General features: G+C 39.4%; 1 protein-coding gene and 1 long non-coding RNA gene across 6 annotated transcripts in view; one reads left to right on the forward strand and one right to left on the reverse strand.

Moving 5' to 3' along the window:
• Window positions 1-184: 184 nt before the first annotated feature.
• The window catches only part of clcn2a (chloride channel, voltage-sensitive 2a), a 26,966-nt gene continuing 10,304 nt past the window's right edge, over window positions 185-16,846 (forward strand). The window contains exons 1-11 of the mRNA XM_046051496.1: window positions 185-630; window positions 5,990-6,121; window positions 7,842-7,970; window positions 8,326-8,459; window positions 8,779-8,859; window positions 11,311-11,334; window positions 11,778-11,856; window positions 14,077-14,202; window positions 14,574-14,658; window positions 15,100-15,201; window positions 16,062-16,146. Of these exons, the coding sequence (XP_045907452.1) occupies window positions 462-630; window positions 5,990-6,121; window positions 7,842-7,970; window positions 8,326-8,459; window positions 8,779-8,859; window positions 11,311-11,334; window positions 11,778-11,856; window positions 14,077-14,202; window positions 14,574-14,658; window positions 15,100-15,201; window positions 16,062-16,146 (1,146 nt within the window). The 5' untranslated portion in view covers window positions 185-461. The remainder of the gene's footprint in view (window positions 631-5,989; window positions 6,122-7,841; window positions 7,971-8,325; window positions 8,460-8,778; window positions 8,860-11,310; window positions 11,335-11,777; window positions 11,857-14,076; window positions 14,203-14,573; window positions 14,659-15,099; window positions 15,202-16,061; window positions 16,147-16,846) is intronic.
• Window positions 5,911-12,760, reverse strand: LOC123972195. Of its 5 annotated transcripts, XR_006825380.1 has the most exons (8): window positions 12,541-12,758; window positions 11,933-11,987; window positions 10,899-10,989; window positions 10,717-10,809; window positions 10,287-10,346; window positions 8,298-8,447; window positions 7,910-7,964; window positions 5,911-6,110 (listed from the first exon to the last, which is right to left on the reverse strand). It is a non-coding gene; the product is annotated as an uncharacterized LOC123972195 (long non-coding RNA). The 5 variants fall into 5 exon arrangements; XR_006825379.1 differs by lacking the exons at window positions 10,717-10,809; window positions 11,933-11,987 and adding an exon at window positions 8,748-8,872 and having other exon boundaries at window positions 12,541-12,760; XR_006825378.1 differs by lacking the exon at window positions 10,717-10,809 and having other exon boundaries at window positions 12,541-12,747.

The following is a 16,846-nucleotide window of genomic DNA, read 5'->3' on the forward strand; positions in this document are numbered from 1 at the left end:
ACACAGAACCTATGCCTCAGACGCAGGCTTAATACATGAGTATGCTAAGAACTCCGCCTCTCATCGTTAGGAGTCAATTGTGTGGCAGCCCTGCAGAGATAATCAACTGGGAGCTGACAGGTGGAGCTTATTGTCTGCTCATCTGTCTGAAAAGAAGTCATTACACGACTGTTGAGTCAAAGCTGAGTGGATTCTTTTTTCTCGAAAAAAAAAAAAAGACTTGAAAAACGCTGTGAATTGTGTGGAGCTGTGAGCTGCACACAGTGAATTTCCTGACACCTGGCTCTGTTTACTCTAAGTCTGAACCTCAATGTGTTTAAAGAACGTTACTATCTTTACTGTGACCTGATACTGTTTTTTTTATGTGAAATACATAGTGCATCACACTGACATCTCTTTCACTGCCTCCCACTTGCACCACCTGTATAAAAGCTCTCTTTTTCTGTCTTTCATATACGCAGATGTATGGGCGGTACACCCAGGAGCTGGGTGTGTATGCCAAGGAGGAAGCGGCCCGCCTACGGGACGGAGGAGTGCGGGATGGTGGAGGACTGCGGAGGAACACCAGTGTTCGTAGTCGTGCTGCAGACCTGCTGGAGTATGAGAAAGACCCCTGTGCAAAGTGCCATTGTAAGTGCTGATCAAGCAACAAGCCCTAATTCTTCTTGCAGGGACAAAGTGTGTAGGTAGTGAAGTGCTCGGACGTGTTGTAGAGGTCAGAGCAAAGCAGTGTTCAATACTCGTAAAAAAAAAGGGGGATTGTGTGTGTGTGTGCAGCACACACTGGTGCCCCAGCAAGTGTGAAAGTTGTGTGAAAACATTGACTTCTTAAAGTACAGCAGAGCATACCTACCTGACACAAGGGAAAAGGAGAGGATTTGAGCACGATTACGTGTGACTGATCTGAGCAATGACCTCCAGCCAACAAGGGCTGTCTCAATGTCAGACAAAGACAGCCCCCTCTGCTGGCTGCCAGTGGCCCACTGCGTACACATCTGTGTGCATGGAGAGATGTTTGATTTGCCGAGTGTGTGTGTGTGTGTGTGTGTGTGTGTGTGTGTTTATTTTTGTTTGTGTGAGCAGAACTCTGATCTGAACTGTCAGATTATTTTATGTCTAGTCTTCCCTGATGACTGCTGATAAGGCAGTGGCACCAGTGTGTGTGTGTGTGTGTGTGTGTGTGTGTGTGTGTGTGTGTGTGTGTGTGTGTTTGCATCCCCAAAATGTTTGTATTAGGGGTATTCCTGCTGGAATCTCTCCTTTTCCCCATTCTCCTGCTAAAATTGTGCAGCACTAAACCGTAAGATTAAAAGTCACATAAAATGACATTCACTGATCTCGAAGTGGCGCCGTAGCAATCAAGTTTACATTTTTGCAATTATCTTAAAAGGCTTGGCTTAGAGTCGAAATTCTTTCATTGTTTATATACATATTTTGTGGTTTTTTTGCTTGACCCCTATCATTGCCACTCTCAGCTACATTTTTTATTTTTGCAAGAGGAGATTGAGAAAATATGTTGGGTTTTTGCGTATGTGTGTGTGATTTAGAGCTGAAATCTGTAGTCAATTAATCGATGAACAGGAAATAATTTGTATTATTAAATAATCAAAATCACTAGTTCCAGCTTCTTGATATAAAAATTTGCTGGTCTTCTATGATATTAAACTAAATACTGAGGTTATAATAAAACCCATAAAATCATTGAAAAAATGCTCTTCATATCTAGTCTGAGAATCATCACATTGTAAAGTTTTCTTCACTATCAAAGTAATCCAGTTGTCTGTACAGCCATGGGCACAATGCAAACAGGAGCTGCTAATAGCTAATTTGGCATACTTTTAAAGGTGGCAATTTGCCAAAATGTAAACGAAAATAGGCTAACACGGCTCAAGTTTTATATATAGTGTAACTCACTGAATCCATGGCAACATTATACTTCCCGTCTACATCCCCAAATGATGGGAAATGTGGAAGTTGCAGCTGTTTCCCCTGTTAAGGACCAAATGAGTAATGGATTAATTGGGGGAAAATAGACAGTCCAGCTGAAATGAAAATAATTGTTAGCAGCAGATTTGGTTAAACAGACCCTTTAGCTATAAAAATCAAAAAAGTCTTGAAACATATAAAATAATGTCAGTAAAAGTCAGAAAAGGAAAAAGAAGAGAATGGCAGAGCTTTTCACACGTGCCTGCACAAGTGAGTCAGTGTGGCTGTTTTCCATGATCTGTCTTTGCCTCTTTGCCCTTGTGACTAGGGATCTGATTAAAGCTCGATAGATTGCACTATAGGTGAAAGCTACACTATATCAGCCTAGCCTTGCTCGCTTGCTGTACTGTAATGGAAGCCATTTAAAACAATCACTCTCAGATCAGGAGCCAGCCACAGTGATTTGTATGCTTGCTGTCTGTGCGACGCGTGTGCTCGCAACTCGAGGTGTTTGTATTTTTAGACTTGTCTTCAGATAGACCATCAGGCTGGACGGATTCTGCTGTTGTCTTGTTAAGTAATGTGTAAGAAGAGGAGCTTCATATTTGGTGGAAGTGGGAGTTTTAGTGTTTTCCTCTCATGTATCTTGTGTGGGAACATCATCTCTGTGGGTGATGGACTACGAGTGTGTGCCTCGGTTCAGATCAGTAAACTGGAGTCGCTGCTTTTGAACAAGACAGCCTACACAAGGCTCTGCTACCGGTCGTGATGGAGAGCTAAAAACACGTAAAACTGCCTCACTGTGTTTATTTTGACTCACAGAGTGAATCTTTCAGTGATTTCATAGCAGATCTCTGTCTGCTAGTTACTCCGAGGATCAGCATTAATGTATTATGACACATGTTATGTTTAGCTTTGCATTCAGTGGGTTTGAATAAACTGTTTATGGGTGAAAAATCTCATGATATTTTTTACTGTTATTCCTGATTACAGCTAGTCAGGTGACAAGCAGAGGTGTAGAAAATGTTTGGCGTTTGGGTGTGATTTTTTTATTATGGGATCAGGAGAAGACATCTGTGAACGCCACTGAGCCTGCGGATGTGAGTGTGAGCCAAGATGCACACGGAAGTATGTGGCTTTGCAGGTGCCAGACGAGATGTGTGTGTGTGTGTGTTTATGTGAAAGAGAGAGGAATAAAGAAAGAGAAGCAGCTCAAATGGGAATATCCAATGAACTGAAATAAATATTATAGATAAAGTGAATGGCACATGGCAATCTAATCTGCACAGATAGGTGTCTCTTTGACCCCTTAACGCCTGAATTTATTCACTATATATTTCTGTTTTCATTTGCTTTCAAGCTGATTTAAATTAAGTGGAAATTGTTAATTTGTCTATAGAACATAGAAAAGATATAAATTCAGGGATGATGTAGGTATGATGTGACAACAAGCATAAACGAGAAACCAGTGCTTGCAAAAGGTTCCTAGGTACGTATCGAATATGCACAAACAGGCATTGAGGGAATACATATGCTGTCTCATCTGCAGTCTGAAAGGAAGATTTGCGATGCTAATTCGTGACAATTAAGCGGTTAAATATTTCTCTGACATGTTCCTTTTTTATTTCTCTATATCCCGACAGCAATCAATTAATCAACTGCTCAGACACAGAAATGTAACAACTCTACTGTCTGTGGCTGTTGCAGGACTGTAATAAGCTCAAAACAATGATTGGCTGGCCTACCTACCTGCCTACCTGTGTGCACTCTACCCGTGTGCACTTTGTCCGTGCACTCACTGCGAGAGTGTTTTGGGGGAGTGGCTTTAGAGGGAGGACTGAAGGGAGGGGTTGGGATTTTTTCAGTTGAATACTTTAAAAATCTAGCTGTCTCTTGCTAGTTTCTCCAACATTGCCTAACCCAGCTTTAACTTGTTTTTTGTCCACGGTGTGACAGGTTTATCTGCTCATGAATGTCTTTGTGTTTGCTCTTTGGCTCCACATGCATACGTTCTCTGTTGGCAGCTTTCCATCCAGCAGGTGGCCTGGCTGCCAGACAGCTTGCCCCATTATGCACACAGTTGTGCCCCTCCACCCTCAAGAGACTCAGCATCGCCCCATTATCTAAATCCTGCACCAGAAAGACTGCTGCAATGTCTCTCTTTTTTTTCATTTATTGTATCGTTTATTTTGTCTATAGAGTAGCAAGGTTATTCAAATAACAAGAAATGCTTTGATGAGGACTATTTCCCTCAGTGGATTAATCCACAGGTGTATGTGTTGGTGCCCATGTCCAGTGGATAAAAGGAACATGTCACTACAATTGCAACAATTAGTCAATTAATCAATTAGACAATTGACAGAAAATTGATCAGCAGATAAATTAAGTCATATTTCAAGCAAGAATGCCGAACATTTGTTCCAGCTTCTCAAAAAGGAGATTCTGCTACATTTCCATCTTTTCCGTGATAGAAAATTCAGTATCTCTTGGTGGGACAATAAGATATTTGATGGTGCTGCCTTGAGCTCTAGAAAATTGTGACAAAAAACAATTGGCAGATAACTGATGAAGAAAATATCTGTTCGCAAAGTTCAAATATCAGTCAGTGACATTTTAATGGGTTTTTTTTAAACAGTGATTTAAAGTAATAAGCTCTGGCTTTCATTGTTTTTGGTGTTTTCATGGACAACAAGGAAAATGAACTACTATCACCAACATTTCCTTTAAGCAGTACTGTGTGTCTGATCACTGTCTTCCTGTGTCTGTCTCGCTGTTTTACAGTCATCCACACATCTGTTGCTTTCTTGGTTTCTCCTAAAATGTGACAGTTTTCTCTGTGGCCGTGTCAGTGTATGTGACGACTGTAGCGTTAGTATGAAATATGGATCTGGTAAATGTGTTAGTAGCACATTTTTAGCTTCTCGAGGGACAGGCACATCTATGAATGCTCTGGATGTTGAAGTGAATTCCAGGCTTTGGCAATGTCCGCAGACAAGAGAGATGAAATTAGTCCAGTGATGCTTCTTTTAGCTGACCTAGCTCAGAGTTATAGATTATAATGTAATGGTAGAATTTATAACCATGACCTAACTTTGTTTTGTCCCTGTATTCTTCTATTTGAGGAGGATGAAGATAGTGAAGTGATTCTCTCACTCTAAACCTATACACCACATAATAACCTCCTTTAGCCTATTACTGTTTTTTGTGACTTGTTTGGTAAATGGATAATATCTCTCTCTCCACTCTACTTATGTTTATAATTCCATTATTCCAATCATTTATCAAACATTTTACTACATAAAACATGTTGGCCTCTCAGGTAATCTGGCAATGATCACAGCAAACGTCGAAGATGTAAATCTTGTCCCTACTTTGGCTACCTTTTTTAAATCGAAGTAAAACATTTTTTGTCTTCCACTGAACCTTAACATCCTCTCCATTTGTGTCTGATTTGGTTTTCTCACACAAAGAATCTATTACCTTGTTGAAAATTCTTGAAATGACATCTGCTCCTCCTGTAATGCTCATACATACGTGTTTTATAATCAGATTTAAAGTGAGTACATAAATCATGTGAACGAGTGAAGTAACAAACAAACCCCATTTGAGTGAAGCAGACTTTAAACCACTCATTATTTTCCACTCTGCGCTAGAGATGGGCAATGGGTATAAAAGTCCTGGCTGAATTTACCATTTCAAATCATATAAATAAACTGTAAATCTGACTGTCTCTATCCTTACATTGCCTAACCTTTTTTTATATCTTTTTTTTATTTTATCTTTAAAAGTTCTTTATTTCTTTGGTTTGTATCCTTTTACAGGTGTTTTAATATAATTATTTTCTTATATGGGTTTATTTAATGCATTACAGTATATGAAGCACTTCAGGGGAACACATCCCCTTCTCTCTCACTACATATTTGCTTCTTTCTGTTCCCTCCTCTGGTTCTTTTCAATCTCTCACCAACAAATATCTCTCTTCAGTCCTTCACACCTTGAAGATTTATTTCAGAGATTTTACTTTTTTGCTTTCCTTTGTCTCTTTCTGTCTGTGTGTCCTTAGTGTGTGCGTCTCGCTGCCAGAAGTTCCTGATCTCACGGGTGGGGGAGGACTGGATCTTCCTCATTCTGCTGGGGCTGCTCATGGCTCTGGTCAGCTGGGTCATGGACTACGCCATCGCCTTCTGCCAAGAAGGTAGGAAAGAGACAGAGAGCCAGAAAGAGAGAGGAAAGAGTTACAACAACAGATAGATGGATAGTGAATAAAGGGCTGTTCTCACAGAGGCAGCAAAGTTGTGACAGAATGAATCCACAAGGAGTCTTTCCTCATAATGAACAGCTAACAAGCAGTCAAGAAGGAAGATAGATGGTAAAATATTAATACAAACTGACTGGCATTCTGCCACTGAGTTATATTGATCATGAACAGAAGCTAACAAAGTGGCTTTCATTAATATTTAATGGATCAATAAATACGATTTTTACTCCCACACAGCATCAAATGCACCAATCTCAACACTGACACTTGAAATTACCAGGTGCTGATTGGTGGTTTTCAAAACTAAATCCTCTGAAATGATTAACCCAATATCAAAGCACAGAGACATCCAGTCAGATCACTTATTTATGACCACAAAGTCGTCTAACAGCTGAATGACAACTCCTGTATTGACATGTCAAATGAGTGATCTTATAGAGAAGGTTAGAGGTGGCAGAAAGTGGCTTTCTATTTTTTACTGCAACACCAACCCGCATTGACTGATCATTTTCTAAAACCTTCATTTATTCTTTACCATAGTAATAAAAAATGTAACTAAGTACACTTACTCAAGTACTGCATAACATTTCAGCTACTTTTACTTTTTTAATTTTCTGCTACTTTATACTTCTACCACTACAACACAGAGGGAAATATTGTACTTTTTACTCTACTACATTTGTTTGACACTTTCTAGTTAGTTTTCAAATTAGGTTGATACATAAAAACACATGGTAAGCTTATAAATAAGTGTTACAGATTTAAAAAACAGTTTGAAGCCCAAAGATGTGCAATAATCCAATATTTCACCAAATCCCAAGAAACAAGTGCAAATTTGTGTAGCAGAACTTTTTTCCTACCTCCCATTAATAATCTCATCTGACAAACCCTCAGGTTTATTTTGTGACCCTTTGGAAGGAGCCTGATTTCTAGGTTGAGAAGCCCTGGATTAAAATACTGAACTGTACTCAGAATGGTTAAAACTAGCTTCTCATTGAGGAGCTACAAAAGGAAAATGATATTTCCACAACCTTGCATCTGCATTAACAATCTAATAAAGTTAGTAAAGAGTTGCATACATTTACTTTTGATACTATATCTTTTGATTATACTTTTGCACTTTTGCCTAAGTAGGTATTTGAATACAGTACTTTTATTTGTGATGGGCTAATTTTACATAGTTGTATTGGTATTTCTTCCTCCACCACTCCTCAGATGCTTTTAGGTGCAGACAGGCATAATGTGGACAGAGAGTGGAATGATGCACTTGTGGACATTAATATTTCCCTTAGATCCAAGAAACGCTTCCTTTATTGTGTTTTATGAAATGGTAAATTTGATCGCAAGAATTCATCATTCATCAGAATTCCTCCTCATTCCTCCTCATTCATCATTGCAATCTTGCAATGATGAATAAGGAGGAAGAGGCTACTGAGCTGCTAGAAGATGAAGGAAAAATTCATGAGTATGACTAAGATGCAAGAAAAAAATACGGAGAGAAGGTCAAAGGGAGGAAATGAAGAAGATAGAAATCAGGTGAATCTGTATACAACAGATACATCTTGATAAGTGGTGGATGGTTGAGTTTTTTCTACTGCATTATACTGAGGAAATGACGTGTGTGTGTGTGTGTGTGTGTGTGTGTGTGCGCGCGCAGCACAGAAGTGGATGTACGGTGGACTGGACAGCAACATGCTTCTGCAGTACATCGCCTGGGTCACCTACCCTGTAGTGCTCATCACTTTCTCAGCAGGATTCACACAGATACTGTCACCTCAGGCTGTGGGTAAGACAGAAACACACAGTTACACGACTTGTGCATAAAGATACGTATTCATGTTTGAAAAATATAATTAGCTCTATAGACATACAGCATATGTCCTTGGAGGCCTGCACCAAGGCCTCCAAGGACATATGCTGTACATCTCTTAATGGTCACGCCTGCAGGAAATCCATAAGATATCGCAGATGCCATGTGCGTACAGAAAACTATATGAATATCAATAAGCCTTTCCTGTCACCCACCCCCCTTACTCTTCATTTTTTCTCCTCATCCCTCTCTCTGTAATTGCTTTCTTTCAACTCATCTTTTCTCTCCACTCCATCATCCCACCTGGCGCCTCTGTCCTTTCATCTCCCAGGTTCAGGCATTCCTGAGATGAAGACGATACTGAGGGGGGTGGTCCTGAAGGAGTACCTGACTTTTAAGACGTTTGTGGCCAAAGTCATTGGTCTGACCTGTGCTCTGGGCAGTGGGATGCCTCTGGGGAAGGAGGTAGAGAGTTTATACTTTATTCATGTCTTTCCATTACAGTCGTCTTGGGTGTGCAAATTATATACAGACAGATTGCTTGACAGTATTTTAAGTTTCCTGTTGGGAGCATATAAAATCCATGGTTGGGAAAATAAAAAAGTGATTTACTGCTAATGACACTTGTATTTCCCATTAGAGGGTAATAAGGTTGTTTGAATCTGAATCTGAGGAGGGTTTAATCGTTCAAGGTTTCTGATTAATGCCCCTGAACTTGAGTGCAGCATGCCCTACTCCTAAATATCCTGTCACCTAACATCCTTGTCTCTCTCCCTCCTCTCAGGGACCCTTCGTTCATGTTGCCAGTTTGTGTGCCGCTCTCCTGAGCAAATTCATGGCTGCTCTTTTCGGTGGGATTTTCACGGTGAGAATGGTAACTACATTAAAAAAGGAACAGATTTCCAAACACACTGATACAACACATTCAAACATGTTTGCCTTGTTAAACTTTTAAGGACCCTTACAGATTATGTAGAATTGGAACATTCACCATCAACTAAAATGCAATCACTTAGAGATTAAAGGTTCAGTGTGTAAGTTTTAGTGGCATCTAGCGGTGAGGATTGTGAATTGCAACAAATGGCTCCCCGTGCATTCACTTGCTCCTCGGATGAAATAAGTATTTAAAATAAAAGTATTAATTCTAATGGCAATTGTAAATTCAGCAGTAGAATAACAAATTGTACTTTTTAGGTAGTACATTATATCAATTTAACTTCTAAATCCAACTACAAAAAGCCTCTGTAAACTGTCAACAAATGGTCCTCTTTTCCTTATAAAATACAGACTACGTTTTCATTATTTGTGTCTTCTTATATATTTGTATACTGTTCTGTAGTGTTGTAGTACTCGAGACTGGTCATGGTCTTGAGATCAGTCTTAAGACCACTTCTTGATGGTCTCGTCTTGAACTCGACCGCATTTGTACTTGGTCTTGTCTTGGTCTCGGACATTGAGTAGTTGGGATTTTATTTTAAGACCAGTCAAGACCATAACTTTGGGAATATTAATAAATTGCTTTTGCATTGTCTGATTTATTTGTTAACATCCTAACTTTGATTGGATGAAAAACACATTGCTTCAAATGCAACCAATAACCCTAAATAAAAATGTGTTGTTACCGTTAACAACTGTCTCCCCTACCCATGATGGTAAGCATGGAAAAGGAGTGTTCAATAAAGATGCTTATGTTGATTTCTGCTCTTAGTGTCTGTATGTGGGTGTTTTTTAATGGGAATGTGGCTCTTTCAGATCAATTTGAGAAATACCCATGATCTCGTTCCACATTTTGTGTCATGTAATGTGGGGAACTGGTTTTGGACTTGACTTGGTCTCACCCTCCCTTTGTCTTGGTCTTGTCTTGGTTTGGGCGGTCTTGACTACAAAACTACTGTTCTGTATACTTATTTATCACCCATGTACACTTCATTGCTCTTTTTGCAATAAAGATTTAAGGAGGGGGATAAAATCTGTTTACTCTAGAAACATGGCAGCGCAACATGGTGACCTCCATGTAAGGGGGACCCGCAGTGTATGTAGATGGAAACAGTTCATTATGTAAGGTCTTTATAAACCACTGATAACATAGTTATGTATATTATATTGCATTTCTATCAGTAGATCCTCCTACACACTAAACATTTAAATCATGAATGCTAATTAAAATATCCTTATTTTATCCTTGTGTATGGTAAAATGTGGCAAAATACTCAAAATTGTGTATTTACATAGTTGGTGTTGCTCTCTACACCAAAATATTTAGAAATATTAATCGTGTTTGTGGGGTCGTACCTGTCCTGTTGACGTCAGAATGTCTTCAAACTTAATCACTTCAGTTCAAACTCAGCGACACTGAACACCAACAACAATGAGATGACACAAATTCATAAATCATCACGGCTACATGGAATATCGGCATCCTCGATCACCAGGATTCCTAAAAAACATCTTTTTCTTATTTTAACCTTCAAGGGAAATCTCATGATGACCAAAGCTATCTTTTTCAGGATCACCCTATTTACACATTTAATCACATTCATACCAGGAAGCCACCCTGTACAAACATGGAGCAGCTGCCATTGTCAGAGTTAAGGACCATCACTTCACTAGCCCACTTCTATAACCTTTGGGCCACAGCTGCACCATTTATGCTCTATAAATTATGGTTTCTTTAAAGACACTCTTTCCGTTGACCTTGAAGAACCAAAATCGCAACGTTTACCACTGATGATTTATGTTGTTGTTGTTTTAGGGTTGATATTTTTTCCATAGTTGCTGGGGAAAAAAATGAGGATGGGCACTCAGATGTGTGAAGCTGCAAGAAACACACACAATCACAGTTGTTCTTTAAAAGGTCTTCTATGTTTCTTTGACTTTCTGCCGCCCCCCAGGACTCACTCTCACCTCCACTCATGTGAGACCACACCGTGGGCTTGTGTCTATTTCTACACTGGACAGTGTGCTGTGCTTCTCCTCCATGTACCAACAGCACCGGCTTCGCCATCAGTATGGAGGAAGAAAGCCCGCGTTGAGGAGTGGAGGAAGAAAAACTCATGTCAGCACAGTTAGAAAGACAGAAATAGTCCAGGGTTCGACAATCGTTAAACATAATCAGTCTGGTGAAAAATGTGAATTCAGTTCACTGTGGATTCAAGACTGTTTGCAGAAGCTCATTCTCTGCTAGTGTGGTTTTTGTTTGGTTTGGATAATAAGTTGGATGTCTTCCAGGAGCAGAAATTAAAGGTAACCTCTACACTCGCACAGATTGCACTCAAACATATTTCTTTCTTTTTGTTTTTCACTCTCCCTGCTAAAGGAAGAGCCCTTTGAGGGAAGCAAGGTATGAATGCACGAGTCAGATAGTTTCTTTATTGCCAATTTCATCAACATTAATAATCCATGCCATCCATTTCAGAAGCTGAGATAGATTGATGCCTTTCCATTTGTCTGTGCTGTTTGATTGTGTTCAGTGAAGCGTCACAGTGAGGCATCGATCTGTGCTGCCTTTGCTTCTATACAGACATCTCATTCCATGATTTTGACACTCAATCCTGGGTTTTTCAGTTATGGCCTCCCATGTATACCCCTGCTTATATATGTAATCTCATTGAATGTGAAAAGATCCAGCAGTAGCTTTACAGTAAAACTGCATTTGTAAACAGCAGGTGACTTGATGTTTTCACGAGAAATGCATTTGATGTGTATTGTGTGTTTGTGGCATTTGCACGTACATGGACACCTGTTGGGATTTGTCTGTGTGTATATCTGATTCTTGTCGGACAGAACGAGCTGAGGAACACAGAGATGCTGTCGGCTGCTTGTGCAGTGGGTGTGGGCTGCTGCTTTGCTGCCCCTATTGGAGGTAAGACAGCATGGCTGCAGCCTCTGATTGAATGCTGTCTTACTATGGGAGCTAATTAGAAGAGGAGAATATTTACCCCACTAGCAGGAGAGCGGGTGCCAATCTCGGTCAGTCCATCCATGTCTATAATACTGTGATTCAGAGCAATGTGGTCAGATTCACATGAATATTCATGTCATAGTATCATCAACACTTTAAAGTACCGATCGATATTTTTTATAATGACATTGTATCAAATGCGTGTGAAAACAATATAATTTAAAGTTACAAGTTAGCTCGTAGTGATGAACCTAAAGAGAAATATCTCATGAGTCTGTGGCAGCGAATTTGAGCTCATCGTTTATCTGCACAACCTGCAACTTTAGTGTTTTGGTCCACTGCTCAGTAAAAAAAAAACCTAAAACCCTACACTACATGCCCATCAGCAAACATCAGACAGACAGCAACTAGCTGGTAAACATTAGTCTCTTTTCCTTTGCTGGTACCAGCTCAACTCGACGGGTTTTGGTCCGCCTCCATTTTCCATTGCAGATAGTACCCTGAGATAGTATGTAGCTGGTCGTCATAACAACGGCACACACAACTGCCGCAATGTAATTTCAAGCATGACACACACCCATCAGCTATCTCTTGATTTAAGTTAAAATGTTTCAACAATACTCTTTCACAATATGAAAGTCTTACAGCTGTGTTTTCCTCTCCTGTTGTTGGTGGAGTTGTCCTGTGCGTTGGCTGCAGTGGTCTGTGTGACTGTGGGACCAGAGGGCAGTGTTGCCAGATCCAGCTGAATTCCAGCCAAAAAACTGTTCAAAAGCCACCAAAACGCACACTGTTATCAGTATTTATTTCAGTATTTTAACTTCCACGTTTCCTTTCCTACATTACGTTACATTTACATACATATTTTACTAAAAAAAAATAAACACCGGCAGCTAATGCATACATAAATAAACCGTTTTAGGTGCATTAGCGCCACCTGCTGGACTGGAGTGTTGCTGCCCTCCTTATAAATAAATGGCGCCATCAAAACTTTACGGTGAAATGACAATATCCTCCACACTCGTTTGTAAGGCGACTCATGAATTTTTGCAAGTCGTTTTATTTCATCTAATGACATGACATGCTTTAACTTCATTTTGGATTTTGGATAACTGACTGACTTTTAGCGCAGTGCCAACTGCGGGTGTGTGTGTGTGATAGAATTACCATGGCGACAAAACGATAAAGGAACGCTATCCAAAACTTTAATCCAGACAGACAAGTGTTTTTACTTTTAGCTGCAGAACAGGTTGCTGAAGAAAACAGCTGAACATCTGAACGCAGCTTGTGGAGCTATGTACAGTCTGCTGAGCTGTCTAGTACCACGAGCAACGTGACTTTGAAGTGGGCATTGCTGTCTATGATAATGATTATTGATTGGATGGAGTACATACACTATTAGGTTTTGTTTTAAATTACCTATAAAATGCTACTGTTAAAAACCACCAAACTGATCCCAAATTTTGTCCAGTTGATTTCTCGCCTCAAAACTTCTCAGAAGTGGATTTGGTGATAAAATAACATATGAAAATTGTAAAATATAAAACTTTCTGTTGCTGGCATGCGCAAAGATGATACAGTGATAAGTGACGATTCTCTCTGACCAAACCGTAGTCTGTAGTGTTTTCACGTTACACTTTAGTATCGCCTCAGCTTGCTTGGAACCTCGACAGAGGTGACACGATAAAAAGTACCAGGTACAGGTCCAACTTTTCCCCGATGGAAAACCAAAAAAGTAGAGTCAAGGCAAGTCGAGCTGGTACCATGAAAAGAGGCAATAGTGGAGCACTTGCCAGCTAAAGAGCCACCCACTGTCGACCATCAAATGACCTTTGATCCAAACCTAGATCCATGTCAAGATTTCTAGATAAATTAATTTGCGGTGGTCATCTGTGATTTTAGGGATTATGATTCCAATGATGAATCCTAACAGCTAATCCTTTTCATCACATTTCTTAGCACTGAACAATTTCTTGTTCATGTTGTCCTAAAAGCTAAAATTAAATGTTAATTCTTGACCTTAAAAACTGTGCTGTAAACAGTAATGGACCCTTATCATTTTAGTCACCTTTAGCCACTATTAGGACAAGTTTTCTGTTCTGAAATTGCTGTTTGAACCATTTCTTGAAAAACGTCTTTGAATGGAAATGTCTAGTAAGTGTGTTTGTTTGTGTGGTGCAGGGGTGCTGTTCAGTATTGAGGTCACTTCAACATTTTTTGCGGTGAGAAACTACTGGAGGGGCTTCTTTGCTGCCACCTTCAGTGCTTTCATATTCAGAGTGCTGGCTGTGTGGAACCAGGAGGAAGGTAAAAGTCCTTATTCCACATCTGTGTCTGACTTTACCCGTGCTACGATGTGTTTTTGATGCTATCTGGCTTCTCTCAAAAATAGATCTGGCAAAAGTTAAGGAATATTACTGGAAATGTTTAGTTTTGTCATACTTTATATTATTAGTCAATTCAATGGGACAAAGGTTGATATTAGTTAATAATAATATTGTTTGAATTGCCATGTGATTATAGCATTCTGTATTTATAAACCGGTATTTTAATACAGTATACCAATATAAACATTTATTTAGCGCTTAATGTCCAGTTCCTTTCAAAAGTCAGTGTGATATATTTGACATATTGCTGTACGGTCTGCAGAGGATGAAAACAATACTCTTTTTCCTCAGAGACCATCACTGCTCTCTTTAAGACTCGTTTCCGTCTGGATTTCCCGTTTGACCTTCAGGAGCTGCCAGCGTTCGCCATCCTCGGGTGAGCACTCTGGACTGACGCCACATGAAACTGATCCCAAAGCTGTTTGAAGTTACTGAAGAGATCTTTCTCTCTCTCACTGTAGTCTCCTCATAGTCACAGTCACATTCACATTCCTGTCGAGTCTGAAGATTGATTTGTATTCGTTGAATGTTGAAAATTAACTTTTTACTCTGTTGATAACAAGTAGAGGCTGTATCCAGATCATCATGTGCCAAATTTGAATATGATTTGATTGAATATTTATTATTATTATATATATATATTTATTATTTTATTATTGAATGATGTTTTAATAGAGAAAAATAATACATTAACATTGGCTGGCTTCTGAACCTCAGAAAAGTGACTGACTTACCCAGGCACAGTAAAACTGTAGATTTGTGTCCCAGGATGCTCTTCACCAACAGACCAAACATGTGTGTCTTTCTCTGTTTACAGGATTACCTGTGGTTTTGGTGGTGCTCTGTTTGTCTTCCTGAACCGGTTGATTGTAGAGTGCATGAGGAAACAGAAGACTATCAACAAGTTCTTGCTGAGGAAGTGAGTATCTGATCCCTGATGTTACACAGAACTTTTACACTTTATTGGATTGACATTTTTTGTTGCTTTCTTGCCAAGATCTAGATGAGAGTATCAATACCAATCTCATGTCTTTACGGTAAGGGTGAAGCTACTGCCCAGAGACGTTAGCTTAGCTTAGCACAAAGGCAAGGAAAAGACTGGAAACAGATGGAAACAGCTAGCCTGGCTGTGTCCGAAGTTATCATATGAACCCCCGTAAAAACCACAACCGTTTACAGTTTGATTTCTGTACAGAATAAAACAAACAAGATATAATGTGTTAATTAGTGAGCTTTAGAGGTGCTGGTTACTTTTGGACAGAGCCAGGCTAGCTGTTTCTTGTCTTTGTGCTAAGCTAACTAGTTGGTGGCTTTAGCTTCATATTTAACAGACAAAGCTGAGAGTGGTATCGATCTTCTTATCTAGCTCTAATAATAATTGTTATTATTGTTGTTATTATCTAACTCTCTACACCAAGGAAATACATGTATTTACCAAAATGTTGATTTTTCTTTCCCTTTAAAATTAAAATAAATATGCAAAATGCATCTAGAAATGCAACACAGGAACCAGTTAAACTGTAATTAAACCCAAGAAGGATCAAAATCCTGCTTGTGTGCCCCTATACTTGTATTTAAAATCGACTTGGTGTCTTATGTCACAATGTTAATGTGATACTGGGGAATTTAGGTGAAGTCCTTGTATGAATTGGGTCAGTTCCACACATCACAAGGAGCTATTTATAGTTCTTCCATCCTCACCACCCAGCAATCAAGTATGCACATACAGTGTGACAGGCTCACCCATTAATGACCCTGCAGTCCATCTCTTCCTGTCAGGCGTCTGGTGTATCCCGCACTCGTCACCCTGCTGATCTCCACACTCACGTTCCCTCCAGGCTTTGGGCAGTTCATGGCTGGACAGGTGAGAAAATTCTTTCACACTCTTATGGCGGTATGAAAGCATGTCATGACTGTTGTTAGATGATTGATGGTAATTTTAAATGAAGTGAGAGTTGGTGTCATGTTTGGGTCATTTTGTGCCTCTCTTATATGACAGCATGAGCTGTTTAATAGCTGTCATGTTTCCTGATATAGATTAGTATAATGACCGAGTCACAACTGAAAGAGCATATGTGTAGATATAAATTCTTAAAATATGTTATCAAAATAAAAAACAAATATTTATTTACTTTATTTTTATTTATTCTTTTTAAACAAATGCAACCAACAGAAAATTGATGTTTGTTGTCATAATGTTAGTATCATTTTATAATAAGGCTTTCATACTCATGGTTCTCAGTTGATGAATGTTAAGAGTTACTATAAAAGATGTGTTAGAAGCAACATAGCATTATCTGTGCACAGATAAAACCAAGCCTCTGGTTCAAATTAAGTGGATGCAGACAACTTGTGTTGCCATTGGAAACATTTAACAATTGACACAACAAAGCAAAATTTAGTTTGAGGTTGTTTTTTTTAGGCAGATCTGCAGAGCACACAATTTTTGTGCCGCGCTGCAAAATCGTCCTGCAAGCCATTTAAGTTTTGAGCCTTTCAGATTCTCAAAACAAGGGGGAAAATCTGCCAGTGGGTTGAGACAATATAATCCCCCCCCCCCCCCT

Source organism: Micropterus dolomieu, linkage group LG06, assembly GCF_021292245.1.
Source record: "Micropterus dolomieu isolate WLL.071019.BEF.003 ecotype Adirondacks linkage group LG06, ASM2129224v1, whole genome shotgun sequence".
Lineage (NCBI taxonomy): Eukaryota > Metazoa > Chordata > Actinopteri > Centrarchiformes > Centrarchidae > Micropterus > Micropterus dolomieu.